Source organism: Oryctolagus cuniculus, chromosome 5 (genome assembly GCF_051225735.1).
Source record: "Oryctolagus cuniculus isolate XC-2025 breed Fujian yellow rabbit chromosome 5, ASM5122573v1, whole genome shotgun sequence".
NCBI lineage: Eukaryota > Metazoa > Chordata > Mammalia > Lagomorpha > Leporidae > Oryctolagus > Oryctolagus cuniculus.
The window spans coordinates 74,559,214-74,582,066 of NC_142871.1; the positions used below are offsets into that span (position 1 = coordinate 74,559,214).

The 22,853-nt window shown below is 36.4% G+C and overlaps 1 protein-coding gene across 4 annotated transcripts in view; it reads left to right on the forward strand.

Annotated features, from left to right (window-relative positions):
• Positions 1-22,853, forward strand: part of MMS22L (MMS22 like, DNA repair protein) — a 120,018-nt gene that overhangs the window by 5,530 nt on the left and 91,635 nt on the right. For 3 of the 4 annotated variants that reach the window (XR_016233842.1, XM_089332868.1, XM_089332870.1), the window contains exons 5-10: positions 3,650-3,737; positions 3,832-4,009; positions 6,689-6,779; positions 8,471-8,601; positions 10,903-11,016; positions 14,721-14,897. Coding sequence is in view for 3 of the 4 variants with exons in the window: in XM_089332868.1 (XP_089188994.1) it covers positions 3,650-3,737; positions 3,832-4,009; positions 6,689-6,779; positions 8,471-8,601; positions 10,903-11,016; positions 14,721-14,897 (779 nt within the window). In the remaining variant the exon portion in view is untranslated. Of the gene's footprint in view, positions 1-3,649; positions 3,738-3,831; positions 4,010-6,688; positions 6,780-8,470; positions 8,602-10,902; positions 11,017-14,720; positions 14,898-22,853 lie in introns of those variants that run through there. The other variant, XM_089332869.1, reaches the window with a different exon arrangement.

A 22,853-nucleotide genomic window follows, 5' to 3' on the forward strand; every position in this document is an offset into this window, starting at 1 on the left:
GCTTGTGTGCATGATTATGTGATTCTAGATCTGGGTCCTCAAGGACAGGAAGAAATTTGTTTGGCAAAAGATTTAGGGAAAGTTTTGGGGACAGAAAGAGTTTCCAGGAAGTAAAAATCAGTAAAAAACATTCAAGTATGTTAAAAACATAAACATTTAGGGAGCATAGAGTAAGTAATAACTACATATGGGATATATATGAAACTGATGAATTTGAAAGAGGAAAAAAAAATTATAGTTGGCTCTGGAAATCATGCCAGAGTCTGAATTTAGTTTAGAACCCTGTAGGGCGCTACCAAGATTGCATTATAAGAGTAAAAATGTGTTTACTACATACAGTGACATAAGTAAATTGGGTTAATAGAAGGTATTGTGCAAACTTATTTGTTTAAAAAAACACTCTTAACAACCTAAAGCCACTATAGTGGACTGCAGTCCACCCCACATATCTGCAGTATACACATCCATGGAGGAGGACTACAGCATTTTACATTAGGGACTTGAGCATCTGTGTATTTGGAATTCTCAGGTCATCCTGTAAGCAATGCTGCTTGGGTGATGAGGGATGGCTATGATTGTTTAGGTGATTATTGTTACACTAACATTTTGGTATTTTTGGTGCTTAGAAAAGCTTTTGAGAGATTTGTCAGATGGGTTAGTAGTGCTAAAGTGCTAAAGTAGATCTGCTTGTCCCAGCTGGCAGTTATATCAGGACTTTGTTAATAAATTCATGTAGTGAACCTTGGCCCTCAGCCTTCTCCTAGGGAGTTCTTATGTAAGTCCACGTACTGCTATGTATATTTCTTATATTTCTTGTTCTATTTCTTATTTTCCCTGGGTTGCTTTCTAGTTGAGGCAGAATGACATACTGTGTGCTGATAATTTCTTAAATATACCTGATAGGTTGCCCTTTCTTGGTGTTTTTTGGCTGTATATTTCATTTGGATTTTTTTTTTGTATCACCCATTTGTGTTGTCATACTTGCTTACATCCATCTTGGATATGGGAAGTATGTGTACACATGCACATTTTTAATGTAAATGGCTGCTGATTTTGTCATCATTGTCATTTCTGGCTTTGATTGTATTGATTGATTTTTCCCCTCCTGGTTCTGTGGTATAATTTCCTGCTCCTTTGAATATCTAATAATGTTTTATTATATGGTAGACATTGTAGATTTTCCATGGCTGCTTTCTGGATTTTCTTGTATTTCTTTATATAAATATTGTTCTGATTTGCTGTTGATCCCTTGTAATCCATGGGATCATTCTGAGGGTTTTTTAAAAATTTTGTTAGGGCTTTTCAAAAGTAGTGCTTAGTTTAATGCCAACTAAGCTTATTAAATTAGTTTTGTAAAGTATCTGAAATTTCTTTCTAATGCCTGGTACATTATGAGGTTTTTAAAATTCTTGCTGGTAGGAACTGAAACTATTTCCCAGCTTGAATAAGCTTTGAAGAGAATTGTTTTTTAGTGTTTTCCCATGGTCTTGGGTAATTTTCTCTCATACCTGAACATACCTGTACTCAGTCAAAGACTTCAGAGGCTGGAGGGTGGGGTAAAGGTAGGGGCAGGGATTGCATACATTTCCAGAGTTTTTGTTATTTGTTTTAAATCTCCTTTCTTCTTCAATTCTTTGCTCTGTAAATTCAGGCTTCTCTAAACTCAGAATTAATGTCTTGTCAGCTCAATGAGTTGGACAGTGATTGTGCTTTTTCCCCTGTACTATTACAGCCTGGAAACTCTAGTTGTTAAGCAGATGCAGTCACAGGGCTTACCTTCTCCCTGGGATAGCAGTCTTGTTTTACCTTGTTTTTAGTGCCTGGAAACTTGTTTTGTGTTGTTTCTCAGGTTTCAAGTTTAAGACGGGAGATGGATAAATCTGACCCTTTCATTCCATCTTGCCTGGCTGCAGAAGTTCACAGCAGTCTTTATGGCTGGGGGTTGTGAAAATGGGGGATAGTTTTAGACCATTTTATGTTCTAAAAGAATATTCAACACTGGGTAATTTATAAAGAAAAGAGGTAAAACAAAAAAGAAATGAAAAAAAGAAAGAAAAAAGAAAAGAGATCGTTTATCCCATGGTTCTAGAGGCTGGTGAATTCTAGATCAGACCATTGTAACTGGCAGAAGTGTCCTGCTACATTGTAACATGCTGTTTATATCACATGACAATAGCAAGTACAAGAGCAGCAAATAAGAGCTGCATAACAGACAAAATATATGGGGTGAACAACCTTTATAACCACCTGCTCTTGTGATAACTAATCCCCTGAGCAAACTTTTACTCCCAAAAGGTGACATTAATTCCTCTACTGACCTCATTAGCCTCTTCAAAAGACTCCACCTTCCAATACCAACACAATGACAATCACATATCAACCTGAGTTTTGGAGGGGACAAACCATATTCAAACCATATCATGGTCTGTAACTTTTTGTAGATGAAATTAAGGCATAACAATGTAGTTTAATATGTAGGTATTTGCAAAACAGTCTGACATTTATGGTCATGTTAGCTTTGTCAAAGTAGTAGTCATGTTTGCTTATTTGAATTCAAATTTAGAAATGAATTTTGTTTTACATTTAATATGGTTTAGGGTTTATTCCCTGTAATTCATATGTATTTTCTCTCTTTTTATTTCATGAGTATCTTTTACTTCAATATTTTGTACATCATGCTAATAATTGATAATTTTAGATGGTATAAATGTTAAAGGAGGGAAAGATGACGTGGGGTGAGATTAGAAGAAAGAGAAGAGAGCCTGTAAATAATTATAAACAATTTTGATTTCTTTCTAAATACAGTTGGTAGCCTTTCATGGATTTTGACTTGGGAGTAATAAAAGTTGAGACATATTTTAAGTAGATTTGGTGCTTCAAGAGGGTAAAAAGGAAGACGTGTGAGGAGCCCTGTTGCAGTAGTTTAAGACAGTAAAAAGAAAATGACTATTTCAAGATATATTTGATTATAAACTTAATGGGACTGTGATGGAGGGTAAATGCAATGGTAGAATCAAGGAAGAAATAAGCTGCTGGTAGCATTATGGAATGAAATGGAGGAAACTTAGCATGAAGAAGTTGTGAAGGAAAGCAAAGAATGCATTTTTTGCATTATCTGAGCAGTGTGTCGGAAAATACTATTTGAGTTTAGAAGCCTGTTATGCTGGTTGACACACAAGGTCTGGAGTTCAAAGGAAAAATATGAGGTTTATGTAAACCTCTGGGAGTCTATCATTGATTAATAAAGGAACTGAAGACATCCAACATGTCGGAAGAGATGTGTAGAAAAGAGAGTGAGACTCAGAACTGACTCCTGAGGAGACCCCATGATGGTAGTAAAGTTGCGAAAGAAGAGCCAGCAAAGAGGTAGATAAAAACACCAGTCATATATGGCTTCAGTAAAGCCACGTGTAGCTACTGCTATACTGAAGACAAGTTATTTGAGGACAGATAGTATCCATTAGCTTAGGCAACATGGCTTTCATTGGTGACCTTGGTAAGAGTAGTTTTGAGGAGTGATGTGGGCAAGAATGACAGGGAAATCCATGGGAAGTTACAAGATAGAGAATTGCTGTTAATATGGCTTATGAAGTCACTAATGCCTGCTGATTATTTATGCTATGGTTAACATTGTCTATTTTGGTTTCAGGGAAGATATCAGCCCTACATGAGAAAGCAGACAGTATTAGACAACAGTGCGTAATATTTCTCCATTATGTTAAAGTTTTCATCTTCAGGTAGGATGTCAGATGAATATTTTGATTATTGCATGAATTTCTATGTGGATATTTTCCAGACTATTGTTGTTTAATATATATAATCATTTTTCAGATATCTGAAAGTACAAGAGGCTGAGAGTCATGTTCCTGTCCATCCCTATGAGACTTTGGAGGCTCAGCTTCCCTCAGTGTTGGTTGATGAGCTGCATGGATTACTCTTGTATATTGGACATCTATCTGAACTTCCCAGTGTTACCATAGGAGCATTTGTAAATCAAAACCACACTAAGGTTTGACTTGTTTCATTTAATTTTTGAATTATCAGCGCTTTCTCCCCATAAGAAATATTTATTCAAGAGTGAAACAAATCAGTCAAGAGTACAGCTCTGGAAGCAGACTGCCTGAGTGTTGGCCTCCCCTTTTATTAATTATATGTTTTTTGGAAAAAAATGTCTCATCTCATCCCTCTCCTTAACTGTATAATTCATATAACTTCTAGAGTTATTGAGAGAATTTAATAAATGAATATGTACAAAATGTTTAAAACATGTAGTATACACTGAACCAATAGCTGTTTTTGTTTATGAAGATGTGAAATGTTTAGAAGCTTGAATGTAAATAAACTAACTTTTGTATTTTAAAATTTGTATCATTTTCCTCATTGACAAAGGTTTGGGCAAACTATAATTTATATAGTAAGATTCAAGACTGCCTTATAAAAATATACTTTCAAAACTGTAATCATGTGTATCCTTTTTTTGAAAGAGTTACAGAGAGAGAAGGAGAGACAAAACAGAGACAAAGAGAGAGGAAGAGAAAGAGAGAGAGAGAGCTTTCACCTGCTGGTTTACTCCCCAGATGGCTGCAGTGGCCAACACTGGGCCAGGCTGAAGCCACGAGCTTCATCCTGGTCTCTATGTAGGTGGCAGGGGCCCATGCACTTGGGCCATTTTCTGCTGCTTTTCCCAGGCACATTAACAGGGAGCTGAATCTGAAGTGAAACAGCCTGGACGCAAATCTGCACCCATATGGGATGCTGACATCACAGGAGGCAGCTTTACGCATTATGTCACAACCCCTACCTTGTGTTCTGACTTTTGAGATCTTTATGGCATATGATTAAGATTGTTTTGACTATGCCGTTTTTTTCCTTACTTGTGGTAATCATTCCATTCAAATTTACTTTTAAAATAAAATTTGTATTTTTCATGTGGCCCAGCTTATAAATAACAAAATCACCATGAGAAAATGAGATTTAATGTGAAAGATAAAACATGATAATTTATAACATTATTCCCTAAACTTTGCCTTTTCTATTTGGCTTCATCAATTTGAGTAGCATTCAGGTTCTAGAAACATGTCTTCACCAAAATATATAATTAAATGTTTATATTTCTATGAAATTTAACAAAACAAAAATTAACTTTTATATGAAATCAATATATGTAATAATAAAAGTAAATAGAGTTCCAACTGCATTTACAGACTAATATATCCAGTCCATAGAAAGCAAGCAAATAACTGCTTTTAATTATATCATTTAATAAAGATTCATGAGCATTTTATGGGGAAAGAATTTATTTCCTTTTTACTAGTTTCTATAAATTATACTGGATATCACTATATTTTCTGGATATTAACTACATAAAAATAAAACTGAATAATTTTATCTAGCAACAAAAAGAAAAATTTGTGCACAGAGGTCCTCATACTAGAGTTTACCTAGGTTATTTGAAGCTCAGAAACTCAGAATTTTTAAAGTTGCACTCTTCAACAAATAAAAAGGCATTGCTGTTCTTTTCAGAAACATGAAAAAAAATTTACAAAGTAAAACTTACAAGAGTCTGTTTATATATTATATTTTATTCATCTGGTAACTGAAACATCTTGTTTTAATGTGTATTTTCAGTTGAACTTCTGTCTAGTTTAAGAAATTCTTTTTACACATTATTTGTTAGGTAGTATGTATTACAAACATTTTCTAAGATTTCTCTATTTCGCCAGTTAAATTGACTTCCCAGATAGATAACTGGAGCTTTTTATTTAGTTTATATTTGTCAATTTTTCTTTTTGTTGTATAATCTATTCAGTCTTTTCTTAATGAGCAGTGAGGTAGGAAATCTAACTCTAGTTTCTTGCCAATGGATAAGTTAATAACCCATCTTTATTGAATGACCCATGCTTCCCCTGCTGATTTGAGATACCATATTTATCCATCTCTTTCATCCCTATTCTTGCTGTATTTAATTATCTATTCCCATGCCAACATTATTTTATTAGCATGGCATCTTATTTTGTTTGTATATCTGATGATGCGGTCCTTTCTTCATCTTTCTTTCTAGTTGTTTTAGTGAAACAGATTTATGTCATTATATTTATTTCTATTGTTATTCTAAATGTTGACTGGGGGATAGTTATTGAATATAACCCAGTACAACACAATAATTGAAAGTACTGGCTTTTGAATCAAATAGACTTGGATTTGAATCCTACTGTATGAATTCAGTTAAATTTCTTCAACTGTCTTATAACCTCCATTTCTTAAGAGGATAATAGTGTATATGTGGTAGTCTAGGGAGTTCCTGGGTACTCATTACATTAAAAAAATTTTTCGTAGCAAAATTCTAAAGCAAAATCACAAAAACAAGTGTTTAAAAAAATTCTTTTACTGCTTTGCAGCTTTAGTAGAATCAGAGATTGGTTGGAAGGGATCTTTACTGTACAAGTCTATTCAGCAGTTCCAAGGTGGGTGTATCTTAAACCAGCAGATGAAACTATATCCCGCTTTCAAAGACCTTCAGTGAAAGGATCCTCTTATGAACAAGACAGAGGTTTTCCCTGAGCTTTTGAATAGTGGTAGGTTAATTGGTTCTTTATCCTTGTGCTTGTGAAGGAGTGTTGTTTCATGCTATAAAATACTGAGTGATGTATCATGAGTTCTCAATTACAGTTGATAATGTCATTCACAGCTTTTTCCACCATCATGGCATTTATTACATCTCCATTTGGATATCCATTGGCTGGTCCTAGAAATTCTTCACATATTAGGTGAAAAAATGAGTAAGTTTATGGGTTTTTGACTTATACCCTTTTTTATTCTAAACTTTCACTGCTTTTTAAAACTAGAAATGATGAGTGCTTTCTGATATTTATTTCAGATTTATTTTATTTATATATTTGAAAGGCAGAGTGACAGAGAGTGAAGGAGACACAGAGAGATCTTCCATCTGCTAACTCACTCCTCAAAGGCCCACAACAGCAAGGGCTGGGCCAGGCTGAAGCCAAGAGCCAGGGACTCCATCCAGATCTCCCACATTAGTGGCAGGGACCTCATAGTTGAGCCCTCATCTGTTGCCTTTCCAGGAGCTTTAACAGGAAGCTGGACCAGAAGTAGTCAGCATGCTGACATGGGAAGCAACCATTGCAAGCAGTGGCTTAACCTGATGTACCACAATACCCACCCCTCTATAATTTTTTTTTTAATGAATAGTGAGCAAAGTAAAGGAAGAACTTTTCACTCTTTTTTTTCCCCAAAGAAAACTACTGGGAATAGCTTGGCCTGTTCATCTTTCCATACTTACTTTCTATTACATACATGTATAGTATATACATGTATATCATAGTTAGCATAGTTAGCATTTTGGTTTTATTTCTAACCACAGATGGTATCATCATACTGTTCAATGTGATCTTTTATTTGGGAATATTTTAGAGAGCTGTTCATATTAGTATACATAGTTCTACTTTATTCATTTAAGGGCTAATGTTATAGATCTATTGTACTTTATGTAGCCATGTCCGTTTTTAAACATTTCTATTATTTTGTGATATTAAAAATAATTTTTCACTGAACATTTTTCCCCATTATATATATTTAATCTATGTACATATATATATTTAATCTATGTATTTGCAGTTTTAATATTATATATGCTACTCATTTGCTATAGAGCTACTCTTACCAATCTACATATATTACTTGTAAACGTGACTATCTTATTCTCTTGCAATTATAATTTCAGATAGTTTTTTTGCCAATTGATATGTGGAAATTGATACTGTGTCACATCTTATTTTGTACTTTCCTGGTTATTTCCAATTGTATGGTCAGTTTATACAGTCATTCATTGCATAATGATGAGAATACATCCTCAGAAATGTGTCATTAGGAGAGTTTATCATTGTGTACACATCATAGTGCGTACTTAGAAAACCTACATTGTGTAAGTCAATCCTGCCATGTGGCCTCTTGGTACAATCAAGGTATGCATTAAGAGGTGTATAGATACATGATTTCCTATCTCATATGGACTCTCACACATTTCCTCAGAACAGTAACTCTGATAACAGGTACAAAATTTGAAAAAACAACTACATGAAGTCGATTTATTAGGATTTGTTAAAAGAATAATAATTTAAAAGTCTGTTGATTAGAAATTTTGGTGAAGATTTTATGGTGTTTCTTCACTTTTTTTTAAGTGATATAGCATTAATACTCTTCATACTTAGATTTATTGTAACAGGAAAGTTATTAAATGATACTTGGCAGGATGGAAAACTTTTTAAAATTTTTATCAGCACTCAAAAAAGATAGCTATTGTCTTCAAATTCAACTTTTAATTGCAGAAAAGATTTTAAAACAGTGTATTTTCAATTTTGTTGTCTTTTAAAGGTATGCAGTTATTTTCCCCTTCTGAATTAATAAAAAAACCTCTAGTTTTAATTAGAATTTATTTTATTACATTTTTTAGAACAAGTTGTTTATAGTCATCAGTTTATGAATCTGGCAGGTGATAATTTAACCAATGTCAGCCTGTTTGAAGAACATTGTGAAAATCTCCTTTGTGATTTAATAAGCCTATCACTCAACAGGTATGACAAGGTAATACTTTATAAGTTTATTTGTATTTTTGGTACTTAATGTTAATAGTCCTTAAGGTGTGCTGTTTAGTCTGTAATCAAAATGTGTAAGTGTAATCAAAATGGTTTACTTGTTAATTCTCTTAATTTTATATTTAATTACTATTATAAAGGAGCTGAAAGGGAAAATAATTTCAATTGGAATATTTTGAATATACTGCAATTAGTAATTAGTATCTTGGAGCTTTTTTTTTTCATAGAAAAATAGTATTTCTTAACTTGTAAAAAAAATAAAACAAGATGCTTGTGGAAATGACTGGAAGTTAAACTTCAGTTCAAATAGGAGAGGCTAGCTATCTCTTTAATAATCTGTTGTATTGCTGTACATAATGATAAAATGAATACTTAAATTACTTAACAAAAGTTTTTGTTTACTCTTTTTTCCATGAAAGGTCGATTGACTGTTTTTATTAGGTTGCGTTTGCTGGAGTGCTCAATGGAGGCAGTGAATTTTTTTTTAAGAATTGTGAATTTTGTTTTATTTATCTGAAAACATGTTGGGGGGTGGGTGGGAGAGAGAGAGAGAGAGAGAGAGATCTTCAGTCTGCTGATTCTCTCTTCAAATGGCTGCAATAGTTGGAGTTGGGACTGGCCAGGCCAAAGCCCAGAGGCCAGAACACTTTCCATTTACTCTTGGCCATTGATGTTAATTTTGCAATCACTTAATCTTTATAAATTTCTAAGTATTTTTTCTGTCTTACAAGAATTTTTACTTCACTTTTCATTGGATCAGAAATTGTTTTCTAATCTTTTCATAAGATACTTGTGTGTTTGTGTATATGTGTTACATGGATTAGAACTAGATCAGTAATCCATGATCCAGAGGTCAAATCTAGCCCTCTACCTGTTTTTGTAAGTTAAATTTTGCTGTAACACAGCCCTGTCTCTCTTCCCTGTTATCTGTAACTGCTGACGTTAATACACCAGCAAAATTGAGTAGTTGTGACACAGGTTATATTGAAAACAATATTTTAAGTATTTCTAAATACAGAGAAAACTTATTGACCACTAGATCAGATGATTAAACCAATTTTGGGTGGCTGTAACTCTGCCATAGTGAGTAAGCTGCTTCCTGCAGCATTGGTATCCCATATGGACACCGGTTTGAGTCCTGGCTGCTCCACTTCTGAGCCAGCTCTCTGCTAGTGTGCCTGGGAAAGCAGTGGAAGATGGTCCAAGTCCTTGGGCCCCTACACACATGTGGGTGACCTGGGAGAAGCTCCTGGCTCCTGGCTTCAGCCCAGCTCCAGCCATTGGGGCCATTTGGGGAGTGAACTAGTGGGTGAAAGATTTTCTCTCTCTCTCTCTCTCTTTTCTTCTCTCTCTGCCTTTGCATCTACCTCTACCTCTCTAACTCTTTCAAATCTTAAAAGAAAAATTTTTTAAGTAAAAAATTAAATTCATTTTGTGCTTTTTTTTTTTAAACGTTTATTCATTTCTTTGATAGGCAGAGTTACAGACAGAGGATGGGAGAGACAGAGAGGTCTTCCATCTGCTGGTTTACTCCCCAAATGGCTGCAATGGCCGTAGCTGGGCTGATCCCAAGTCAGGAGCCAGGAGCTTCTTCCAGGTCTCCCATATAGGTGGAGGGACCCAAGCACTTGGGCCATCCTATGCTACTTTCCCAGGCTATTAACAGAGAGCTGGATTGGGTACAGGAGCAACCAGGACTTGAACCGGTACCCTTTTGGGATGCCTGCATGCAGGTGGAGGCTTAACCTATGTCATAGCACTGGCTCCTGTAGTTTTGGTTTTAAAACGGAAATGTATCTTTAGGCTTAAAACATTTATTTTCAGTTTTTTATTTGAAAGACAGTGCAGCACAGAGAGATCTTCCATCTGCTGGTTCAATTCCCAAATGCTAACAACACCCAGGACTGGACCAGGCCAAAGCTAGGAGCCTGGAGCTCCATCCAGGTCTCCTTTATGGGTGATAGGAACCCAAGTACTTAAGCCATGATCTGCTGCCTCCCAGTATGTGCATTCTTATCTCAGGAAGCTGTACCCAAAGTAAAGGAGCCAGAATCAGAGCCAGGCACTCCAATATAAGATGTGGACACCTCAAGCAGCAACTTAACTTTTATGTCACATTCTCACCCCCGGAAATTTACTTTAGAATTTAATGAAATGGCATATTTTTCATAGTTTTCTATAATTGAAAACAAAGTTCTCTAATTCTTTTAAAACAAGTGGAAGAAGCATGTATAGCATGTGTAATTTTGTTGCTGCCTCATAGGTAACTCATTTTGGTTCTTTCCTACAGGTTAGGCTTACTGAAGCATTAATGAATCATCATTGTCCATGTCTGTGTGTTAAAGAATTATGGATTCTACTCATTCATCTGTTAGACCACAGAAGTAAATGGTCTCTTTCAGAAGTAAGTTGGAAAATTGATGGTAGTTGTTGTTACTAACTCTTATATTGAATTTATTCAGTAGTTTCATCAAGAAAAATATTACTAAATTCTTTCTTTATAATACAGCAATAGCAATCACCAAACAGAGCAGTAACAGGATACAGAATACCTAATTTATTTTTAATCTTAAATTAGTGATTTGAAACATCTAGAAGTGTAAGGTATGTTTTGACTTTCAAGTTTTTATTTTTTTTGAATGTCATAAAGTTTTCTCCCCTTTGATTATTTACTAATTTTTAAAAATTTCATTGACATGATAGGCATCAATTTTTCAATTTTCTGTAACCTCTATGTTTACTCATTATTACAAGGATTTTGCATTTCTTTAGAGTTATTGTTTAAAGACGTTCAATCTGAAAGTGTCTTTAGCTAGTATATGCATGTTCATCCTATTTCTAGTAGCCTTTCTAGATTTTAAACACTCAAATATGCACAATTTAAAATTCTTAATTGTAGAAATTTATATTTATAGAATTATTTAGCTTATATGATTTGCATACTTTTCATTTTGGGGTAACAAGGTTATTTATTTTAAAATAACCAAAGTTATACAACTGAAATAAGTTATATTCAGATTTTAAAGGCTTTTTTTTTTTTTTTTTTTTTTTTATCAAGTAAGTAATTTCCATTCATTTGGAGTGGAGATTAGGACACAGCTTGGGATCCCTGCGTTCAGAATTGAAGTGTCTGGGTTTGAGTTGTGGCTCTTATCCTACTTCTAGCTTTCTGCTAATGCATATACTCTGCTTGGATCCTTGCCACCCACATGGGACACCTACATTGACTGGGATTTCTAACTCCTGGCCTCAACCTGGACCACCTCCAGGTACAGTAGGCCTTTGGGGAGTGAATAGGAACTCTGTCTCTCTGCCTTTAAAATAAATAAATAAAAAGTATATAAATATAAGAATTTTTTTTAAATAACAGTTTCTATTCATAACAGTAGAATAATCTGAACTTCTTGTTTAAAAAAGCAATCATTCTGAGTGTGTCATTAAGCTAGCAGAATGTAGGTACTAAAATCAAATAGTAAATGTGACAACTCAGATCAGTGGGACATTGAATCTGCTTCATGCCCTTGGAGGCAGGTTCTAAATTATGCAAACTCAAACTTTGACTTTCACACATGATAGAGTAAAAGAATAGAAATAATAAAGCTTAGACTTGACTCAAGTTGAAAACCTGCTAACAACTGGACACCCAAAAGATAGACTAGAAACTCAACTTAATTTGAAAGGAAAATAGCCTGTCTTTAACTGTGCTGTCTTGCAGAAGGTTAAAATTGTTACTGTGTATTTATTATTTCAATCTAGCTCTCATGCAAGTTTGTAACCTGAGTTCATAATATGTAGATTTCATTAAAAATTTCAATCTGTTGATTTCTTTGTAGCCAGATTCAACTGATGGGTGGCTAAACATAAACTCCCTACAAAGGATAGAATAACAAGAACAAATACATTTACACAAAGATATGCCAACAGTATAACTATAAAAGGAATGCTCAAAACTATAAATTGAAAGAAGTAAAAATTAGCAAAGCTCATATCATAAACCTTTTTAACAAGCAAACACATTTGAGAAAAACTGCTCAAAGGAGAGAAGAAAATTAGAAGTGATCATAAAGTGAATATAAAACCATTGCCAGAACAGAAAATAGTGAAAAAAAGTTTCTTGTGTACTTTCTGGATAACAAAAGGGCAAAAAGAGAGTGAGGGTGATACTCTTTGTTGATTGGGTGGTTATGGGAACAGGAAACAAAAGTAGAGAATTTAGTGTCTTGTAAAACAAATACCACATAAACTAAAAAACCAAAGACTCCCCCACTCTCCTATAACCAACACCAATGAAAAGGAATACAGAAACAGGAGGGTGGATGGATGTTGGGCACTGGGCACAGTGGTTAAGTAACACTTGGAATTGCCTGCGTTCTCTTGAGTGTCTGGTTCAAGTCCCTCTTCCTCAGCTTCTCATCCACCTTCCTGCTAAAGCACATCCTGGGTCTGGCTTAAGTGTATGGGTCCCTGCCACACACATGGGAGACCCAGATTGAGTTACAGGATCCTGCTTTTGGTTTGATCCAGGCTTGGCTATTGTCGACATTTGGGAGTAAGCTAACAAGAAGATATCTCTCTCTCTCTCTCCTCTCTACTTTACCAATAAAATCCAAATAAAAATTCTGAAAGTAAAAAGAATCCAGGAAAGAAAGAGGATTGTTACACATTGACAAAGCGTGTGCCTCTAAATTAAAAATCTTTTAAACTAGTCAATAATGAAATAACATCTGGTTTTTATGTTTATTTCCTTCTTTTCATTTTATTTTATACAATGAGAGCCTATTTAGTCTGTACTGACAAAAATGAAGGGATATACATATATATATATTTTTTTATTTGTCCACTTAAAATCTTTCAAGAATGAGGTGAAGTAAATCTATGAAACAGAATTGAAGGGAAACCTGAAAGATTTAGGCTGAAAAATAGTGATGCCAATTCCAAGGTCTGAGATGTAGGAATGTAATTAAAATTGGCCAATCTTTCCTGAAAAAGAGACAGTAATCAAAATAAAGGGGAGTAGCTTCAGATTCTGCAAACATTAGAAAGGTAAGAGGAATTGCCAGATCTTGATGACTAATAACTTGAACATTTGCATGAAGTACCTGTTTAAAAAGCTTATTAAAGCTCAATAAGTAATCAGCAGCAGATTAGATAAATGGTTTATTCTTTATCATACATTAGAATATGCCAGTGAACTGTGGCTATACACATTAATATGGGTGTGCTCAGAAACCTAATATTAAACAAAAGAAGTAAATTGCTAAAGAGTAGAAACAAGCCACTTAAGAATAAAAACCTAGGGTTGGGGATGTAGTGCAGTGGATTAAGCTTCCACCTGTGACACCAGCATCCTGTATGGGCAGTGGTTCAAGTTCCAGCTGTTCCACTTCTGAACCAGTTCCGTGCTAAAGCTTCAGGAAAAACTGCGGTAGATGGCCCACATACTTGAACCCCTGCCACTCAATATGGGAGGATGAAGTTCCTGGCTCCTGGCTTTAGTCTGCCCAGTCCCTGGCTGTTATAGCCATTTGGGGAGTAAAACAGCAGATAGAAGATACCTCTGTCCCTCCGTCCCTTTTTCCCTCTCTTCCTCCCTCCTCTTCTCTCTATAATTCTTTCAGATAAAGAAATTAATCTTTTAAAAAAGAATAAAAACCTGTATAAACAAAATACAGGTGAAGCCAAACAATGTTATGGGCTTATATACCTGTATGGCAAAACTTATAAAAGCAAGAGAATGATTTATCATGAAAGTCAGGATAATTGTTAGACCTGGATCAAAAAAGATGTGATTGTAGGGGCATATAGAGTCTTTCTAAAGTACTAGTCATGTTCTAATTAACTTGAATGTTTTCATTATTTTAAAGTTTATTTTTATAAAGTATATATATATATAGTATAAATACTTTCAATACTTTTATATACTATTTTTAAATACTTTTATGTATAATTATATATATTTATATATGAAAGTGTATAAATATTTATAAAAAGTATTTAGAAAGTATATATGAAGTTTTATATTCTATTTTGTATGTGAGGGAAATCTTAAATGAAAAGTTATTGGAACAGTCTTAATTTAATTGAATTATGTTACTTTTGTTTCTATAGTCATTTTGGAACTGGTTGAATAAGCTACTTAAAACACTCTTTGAAAAATCCAGTGACCGAAGACGACATTCTGTGCCTATAATCCAGTCCAGGGATCCAGCAGGTTTTAGTTGGTGGATTATTACTCATATAGCATCTTTTTACCAATTTGATCGCCATGGAGTACCTGATGAAACGGTAAGGTCTTATTTTCTTAAACTTTCTTATATTATTAGTTAATATAAATTTTTTAGACAAATTAAGACGTGAAGGGAAACAACCAAAAATCAGATGGGAATCTTAGAGAGATAAATCCTTACTACCTATATATAACATTTCTATACAAATGTGTAGACCTTTCTGTAAACATCCTAATATAACTTTTTTTATTGTTTAAGGAAAAGCATTGTGTAGAGATAAGACTTGGTTTCCAGTCTTGCCTCTGCTATTAAGTAATTGTGTGACCCTAAGTAACTTACCTAAACTGTTCTGAATGGCTGTTTGTTGCTTCATCTAAAAATCATGGGATTGGATTGTCCTAACGGTTCTTTCTAGTTCTAAAATCTCAGATTTGCAAAGGGAAATCATATGTTGTCTTTAGAAATGAATTGCTTTTTGTGAAATATTTAAGAAAAGTATTTGTTGAGAATAATACTTCTTTATTGAAGAATTTTGTAGTTTTTTTTTTTTTTTTAATTTATATATTTGAAAGGCAGAGTGACAGAGAGAGAGATCTTCCATCTACTGGTTCACTTGAGAGAGAGAGTGAGAGATCTTCCATCTACTGGTTCACTCTCCAAATGCCCACAATAACCCATGGTAGGCCAAACTGAAGCCAAGAGCCAGGAACTTCATCCAGGTCTTCCATAGGGCTGGCAGGAACCCAAGTACTTGGGCCATCATCTGCTGTCTCCAAGATGCACTAGTAGGAAGCTGAATCACTTGCGTGGTGTAGCTGGTACTGAAACTCTAATGTAGGATACAGATGTCCCAAATGGCAGCTTAACCCACTGCATCACAATATCCACCCCATTGCAGAGATATTTTAATGTATTAAACAACCATGAAGTTTATTTCTATTAATTTCTAGTTAGAAAAATGGTTTTACATTGATACTTTAAAAAAAAAAAAAAAAAAACCCTATGAGTGCCGGCGCCGTGGCTCACTAGGCTAATCCTCCACCTTGAGGCGCCGTCACACCAGGTTCTAGTCCCAGTCAGGGCGCCGGATTCTGTCCCGGTTGCCCCTCTTCCAGGCCAGCTCTCTGCTGTGGCCCGGGAGTGCAGTGGAGGATGGCCCAAGTACTTGGGCCCTGCACCCCATGGGAGACCAGGAGAAGCACCTGGCTCCTGCCATTGGATCAGCGCAGTGCGCCGGCCACAGCGCGCTGGCTGCGGCGGCCATTGGAGGGTGAACCAGTGGCAAAAGGAAGACCTTTCTCTCTGTCTCTCTCACTGTCCACTCTGCCTGTCAAAAAAAAAAACAAAAAACAAAAAAAAAAACCTATGAATAAAACCAGTTAGAAAATATATTTATTTGAGGCCTTATTTGTATGTAGTGCCTTCCACTTTGAGAAATGAATAGTATATTAGCCTTTGAGTTTCATAAAGTAACCTCTAGAAATTTTGTCTCCGATGTGTCTAAATTTTCAAAAAAATTTTTTTTAATGGGAGTGGTTCTCAAACTGACTGAAGATCAGACCTACCTTTGAGTTTTTATAAATTCAAATTTCTATCTAGGTCTCACCCTGGAGATCTAGATTTTTTTTTGAGTTTAGAAATTCATTTTTTAATTTTTAATTTTTAATTTAATTTTTTATTAATTTTATGTATTTGAGAGACAGAGTGACAGGAACTGGAGATGTGTGTGTGTGTGTATGTACGTACATATATAGATACACACATATACATACCAGTCCTCCATTTACTGGTAAACTTCCCAAATAGCCACTACAGCTAGCACTGGGCAACCCAAAGCCAGGAGCCTAGAACTTCATCCAAGTCTCCCACTGGGTTGTCAGGGTCCCAGATACTTGGGCTGTCCTTTGCTGCCTCCCCAGGCACATTAGCAGGGAGCTGGATCACAAGTGGAGCATCTGGGACTCAAACCAATTCCTATATGGGATGCTGGGTTTACAAGTGGTGGCTTAACCTGTTGCAACATAATGCTGGCCCCCAAGAGTTTTTTTTTTTTTTTTTTTTTTTTAAGATTTATTTTATTTTTTGAGAAATAGAGTTATAGACAGAGCGAAAAAGAGAAAGAGAGAAAGGTCTTCCACCTGATGATTCACTCCCCAAATGACCACAACAGCTGGAGCTGGGCCAATCTGAAGCCAGGAGCCAGGAGCTTCTGGGTCTCCCACACAGGTGCAGCGGCCCAATCACTTGGGCCATCATCTGCTGCTTTCTCAGACCGTAGCAGAGAGCTGGATCAGAAATGGAGCAGCTGAGACACCTGCCTGTGCACATATAGGATGCTGGCACCATAGGCAGAGGCTTAGCCTACCATACCACTGTGCTGGCCTGTGAGTTCTTACTTCCAAAAAAGTTTCTTGGTACTCATGTTCTGTGATACATAGGAACCTTTTGCTTTGAAGATTTTTTTTTTTTCAATTAATCTTCTGTCTTTTTAAAATTTTGGTTAATTTATTTAAGAGAGAGAGAGGTAGAGGTAGAGATGGTTGAGGCAGAGAGGCAGATGTAGAGGTGGAGGTAGAGGTGAGATCTCCCATCCACTGCTTCATTCCACAAATGCCTACAACAGCAAGAACTTGTCTGGGACCAGAGTTGGAAGCTGGAAGCTCAATCTGAGTCTCCTCAACTATGGATGGCAGTAATCCAATTCCTTAAGCTGACACCACTGTTCCCAGCATCCACATTGGGTAGAACCCAATATCAAACCCAGGTACTCCAGTATAGGACCCAGTATCTTAACTGCTAGGCTAAATATCTGCCCCACTGTAAATGTTTTTATGAAACATACTCCTTAATTAGCTTGTCATATTTTTCTCTTTGGAGTACTGGACAGACTCTGCTGTGAGAAATCATCCATGGAGTCTGTCAGTTAGTACTGACAGCATCTCAGGTACTCCCAGGTTTTCCCAGTTTGGTAGGTGATCTACCCACATCAATATATATCATTGTTGCTACTCGAGTAGTATTGAGTTGCAGTGACCTGAACACCAATAGATTATTGCTGATATTTTCATAAATCTACAGAGATTTATTTATGATAATAAATTGTGTTTAAAATAGCTTATGCTGGGGACCGGCTCCATGGCGCAGTAGGTTAATCCTCTGCCTGTGGCGCCAGCATCCCATATGGGTGTCTGTTCTAATCACAGCTGCTGCTCTTTCAATCCAGCTCTTTTCTGTGGCCTGAGAAAGCAGTAGAAGATGTCCCAAGTCCTTGGGCTCTTTTACCCACAGGGGAGACCAGGAAGAAGCACCTGGCTCCTGGCTTCCAATCGGCACAGCTCCAGCCGTTACGGCAATTGGGGAGTGAACCAACGGAAGGAAGACCTTATTCTCTGTCTCTCCCTTTTTCTCTGTCTCTCTGTCACTGTCTGTAACTCTACCTCTCAAATAAATAAATAAGATCTTTAAAAAAATAATAAATTAGCTTATGCTGGTGTCTTAATTTTTATCAACAATTATTGCGATTTTTCTTTTTTCAAGATACTTTCTTTTTTTTTTAAGGATTTATTTTATTTATTTGAAAGTCAGAGTTACACAGAGAGAGAAAGAGAGCGAGAGAGAGGGGTCTTCCATCCGATGGTTCACTCTCCAATTGGCCGCAATGACTGGAGCAGCACTGATCCAAAGCCAGGAGTCAGGAGCTTCTTTCTGGTCTCCCACATGGGTGCAGGAGCCCAAGGACTTGGGCCATCTTTAACTGCTTTCCCAGGCCATAGCAGAGAACTAGATTGGAAATGGAGCAGCCAGGTCTTGAACCAGTGCCCATATGGGATGCCGGTGCTTCAGGCCAGGGCGTTAACCACTGCGCCACAGTGCCAGCCCCTTGCCAAGATACTTTCTTAAAAATCTTAATTCTTGGGTCCAGCATTGTAGTGTAGTGGGTAAAGCTGCCACCTGCAGTGCCATCATCCCATATGGGCACCCGTTCTAGTCCTGGCTGCTTTACTTGTGATCCAGCTCTCTGCTATGGTCTGGGAAAGCAGTGGAAGATAGCCCAGGTCCTTGAGCCCCCTGCACCTACACAAGGAGGAAGCTCCTGACTCCTGGCTTCGGATTGGCCTAGCTACTGCCATTGTGGCCAACTGGGGAGTGAACCAGCGGATGGAAGGCCTCTCTCTCTAACTCTGCCTTCAAATAAAATCAAATAAATCTTTTTTTTTTTTATTTTACTTTATTTTTGACAGGCAGAGTGGACAGTGAGAGAGAGAGACAGACAGACAGAAAGGTCTTCCTTTGCCGTTGGTTCACCCTCCAATGGCTGCCACAGCCAGCGCACTGCGCTGATCCGAAGCCAGGAGCCAGGTGCTTTTCCTGGTCTCCCATGCGGGTGCAGAGCGCAAGCATTTGGGCCATCCTCCACTGCATTCCCGGGCCACAGAAGAGAGCTGGCTTGGAAAAGGGGTGACCGGGACTAGAACCCCTTGTGCCGGACCCACAGGTGGAGAATTAGCCTATTGAGCCTCGGTGCCAGCCTAAATCAAATAAATCTTTAAAAAAAATCTTAATTCTCTAAAGTATGTAGAATGTTTTAAAATCAAAAAGCTGTGTTTAACAAAGAACCTTTCATATGATAAAAGTAAGCATACAGGTTATATACATATCTGTAAAATCAGCCTTGCCTCAAGAGAGTGTCAAATATTTCTGAATTTCATAAAGGCTTTTAAAGAAAACTCAATCTCTTTAGTTAGTAGTTTTCACTGGAGGTGAAACATATATTGCATTTGTAATGTGTTTAATATCTCACAGTGAGATTTTTTAATCTCTAAGAGCTATTAAACAGGTTAGAGGGTGATATTAGATCCATTTTACAGGTGAAGAAATTGAGATACACTGTGATTAAATGTTACCCTGTTTTATCACTTAGATAAACTTGATATTAGAGAGTTCTCTCTTATGAATAAGTATAACCATCTGTTCCATTTTTTTCAAGGACAGTCCTAGTGTATGCCCATTATGCACTCATCCTATCTTATTAATTTTCCCTTTTACTCTCCAAAGTGTCTGAGCTTAGTTGATAAGTCACATAGTCATTCTAATCTATGAACATAAAGGCATATTGAGTCATTCTTTCAGAGAGATTATATAGGTTATTAATTTGGATTTCATTTATATATGTAGATCAGAATTTTGAAAATTATCTAAGTGTTTTTTCCTTATGATATATTAGTATAGTCAACTACAGTAGAGAAAATGGTTGTGCGGTAAGCATGTTTTATTCTGTTCAACAGTAATCTGGTGTGAGAGATGATTGTCAATCATATGTTCTTTATCAGAGAAATATCTCTAGTCCTGTGACAATATGGAGATTATTGAATTTTTGTGAACTACTTCACCCTAAGGTTAATATGAAATCTTTACATTTTAAATAGGCTTTACATATGGTTAATTTTTTTATTTTAAAAGTGTCTGCAATTTGGAGTTTTGCAATATGTGACTTAAATCATAAGACTATCCAATTTCTTAGGATAGGGCTATGAGAAAAAATTTGTTTTTCACTTCTTATATTAGAGGCTTTAGATTTGCATACATTTTTGTTTCATTCTTTGCTTTCAATCTAGATCATAGTATGTTTTTCTCTTACAATATCAGTCGTTTATTAAAACCCAGTACAGTTGAAAGAGGAAAATTCTTTTGGGCATCACAGGGGTCAGTTTTAATAGTGCTTTCCTTGCCCAGAACATGGTATGATCGGTCAGCTTCACTGATATTTGTCTTTGAAACATCTGAAATGGCAACCAGAAAAATGTGTGAAATGCAACCTTAAAATGAGATTTGCAGCAGGCTACCTAGTCTGCTGCAAGTGGTGGGTGAAGGATCTATTTTATATTTTTCGTGGTGTCTTAGTTTTAATAGTGAGTTAAGAGATATGTAACATAGCCCCAAATTGAGAACTTGCTACCTCTTTTTTATTAGCAGAACTTGGTATGTAAAAAAGAGTTTATAAGGATGTAACTTAGTACATAGGAAAAAAAAAAAAAACTATAGATTGTCTTGTGGAAGAAAGATGGGTATTCCTTAGATAGATATTCTCTTTGATTTGGCATGATATAACTGCCATCTTTCCTTTGAATTATGGTTTATTTTTGTTTGGATAGCCACAGTACTGATCCATATAGCTGAAATTCTTTGGGTGAGAATTGCACTACTTCTCTGTAATGCTTGTGATTCAAATGCATTGATAAAACAGAACAATTGAAATATATTTATTAACACTATCCAATTGGGAAGCTAAAACTTATATCAATCTTATTATGTTCCTGCTTACTTGGAACTAGTAGTGACATTTTCTTAATAAAAAATGATATAAAAGTAAATTGCTGAAATCTGAAGAAAGGCTTACTAGGGGAAAAAAAAAAAAAAGATTGGTTACTGATACATGGTATAGGAGAAGGAATACTAGCCATGGAGTCAGATCAACTTGAATCTGAATCCATTCTCTGGCATGTACATATATGACCTTTCTGAGATGTAATTGTTTTTCTGTGATATGATAATTTTTTTGAGAAAGTAATGTATAAAAAGCCTAACATATAGTATTGATAGAGCAAAATTGTATCATTTGGAGGGAGTGTTGGGGCCAACTACCAAGTTTCAGGTCTCAGTCTGTAAGACTGAATCTGCATTTGCCTATTTGGGCAAGGTCAAATTTTTTATTCCATATTCTTTCCTGACAATGCATTTTGGATTCACTTCAAAAAGTCAGTAACTCTTTTGCTAAAAATGACTAGGTTATTTTAATATATGCCATGTAACAAAATTTAGCAGTGTAAAACAACCACTGTTACCTCACACTCTTAGTTTTTGAAACTCAGGCATTCAGGAGCCACTTAGCTGGCTTGCTGTGGCTCAGTTTCCCATGAGGTTACAGTCAAGCTGTCAGTCAGGCCTCAGTTTCTGCAGACTTATAGGGCTAGAGTGTGGGGAGCAACTCGGACTAGACTAAGTTACTGGAATTAAGACTTATTCTATGCATCTGCTCTCCCACAATATGGCGCTGAGAAGGAGTAAACAACTTCTACGCAGCTGCCTCTCGCCAACTTGAGTGATGACCTGCAGGAGCTGATCCTGCTCCTGATTGGAGGAGAGCAGCGTACTCGGCGTGTGGGTAGCAGAGTTGGGATTGGTGGAAGAGGACTATAAAGGAGGAGAGAGACAACATGCACCAGGAACATCTAAAGGGAACATCCAGATAACATCTGAGCAGCCTCCGAGAGAGCTGGCCGGCTGTGTGCCGCTCCCCCGCGGAAGTGGGGAAAGTGGCAGGGGGCACCGCCCTTCCACGGAGGTGGAGGGTCGGTAGCCAACCCGGGAAGAACCAGCAGCAAACCCGGGGAGGGCCGAGCAGACAAAAGAACAGTGCAGGGTCCTGTGTCGTTCCTTCGTGAAGAGGGGGAGCGACACTAGAGAACTCACTGCTATTCTCATTTACATTGGTAGAAGGAGTCAGTTACTCTTTACATAGGCCGCTCATGATATGACTTCTCCCGGATCATCTTAACCAGAGTGTTGTCAAGAAGGAAATTCCAGTGTCTTGTAATTGAATCTTGGAAGTGATACAGTATCACTCATTGACACTGGTAGTCTGTTCATGGAGGATAATACACAAAGCATTAATAAGCAGAAAGTAGTGGCTATTGGGAGCCATCTTAGAGGTTGGCTACCGTAATCAAATCACCTTTCTTTAAGGAAGTAGTATTTATTTATTGATTAGCTGTTGTTACATTCTCACAGGAACACTGTCAAGCATTTAAAGTCATGAATATTCAGCATGCTTTAACTAAAAGTTAATTTGAGTTCATTCTTAAGAACATCATTTTAATAAGGATAGAGGATATGAGGGTCCTTGCCTTTACTCTTTAAGGCCAATGACTGCTTTTTAGGGTCTTCTGATTACTTTTCATAATCTTTCTCCCCATTAGAAACTAGTTGTTACTTGTATCCTCTTAGATTCTCTTTG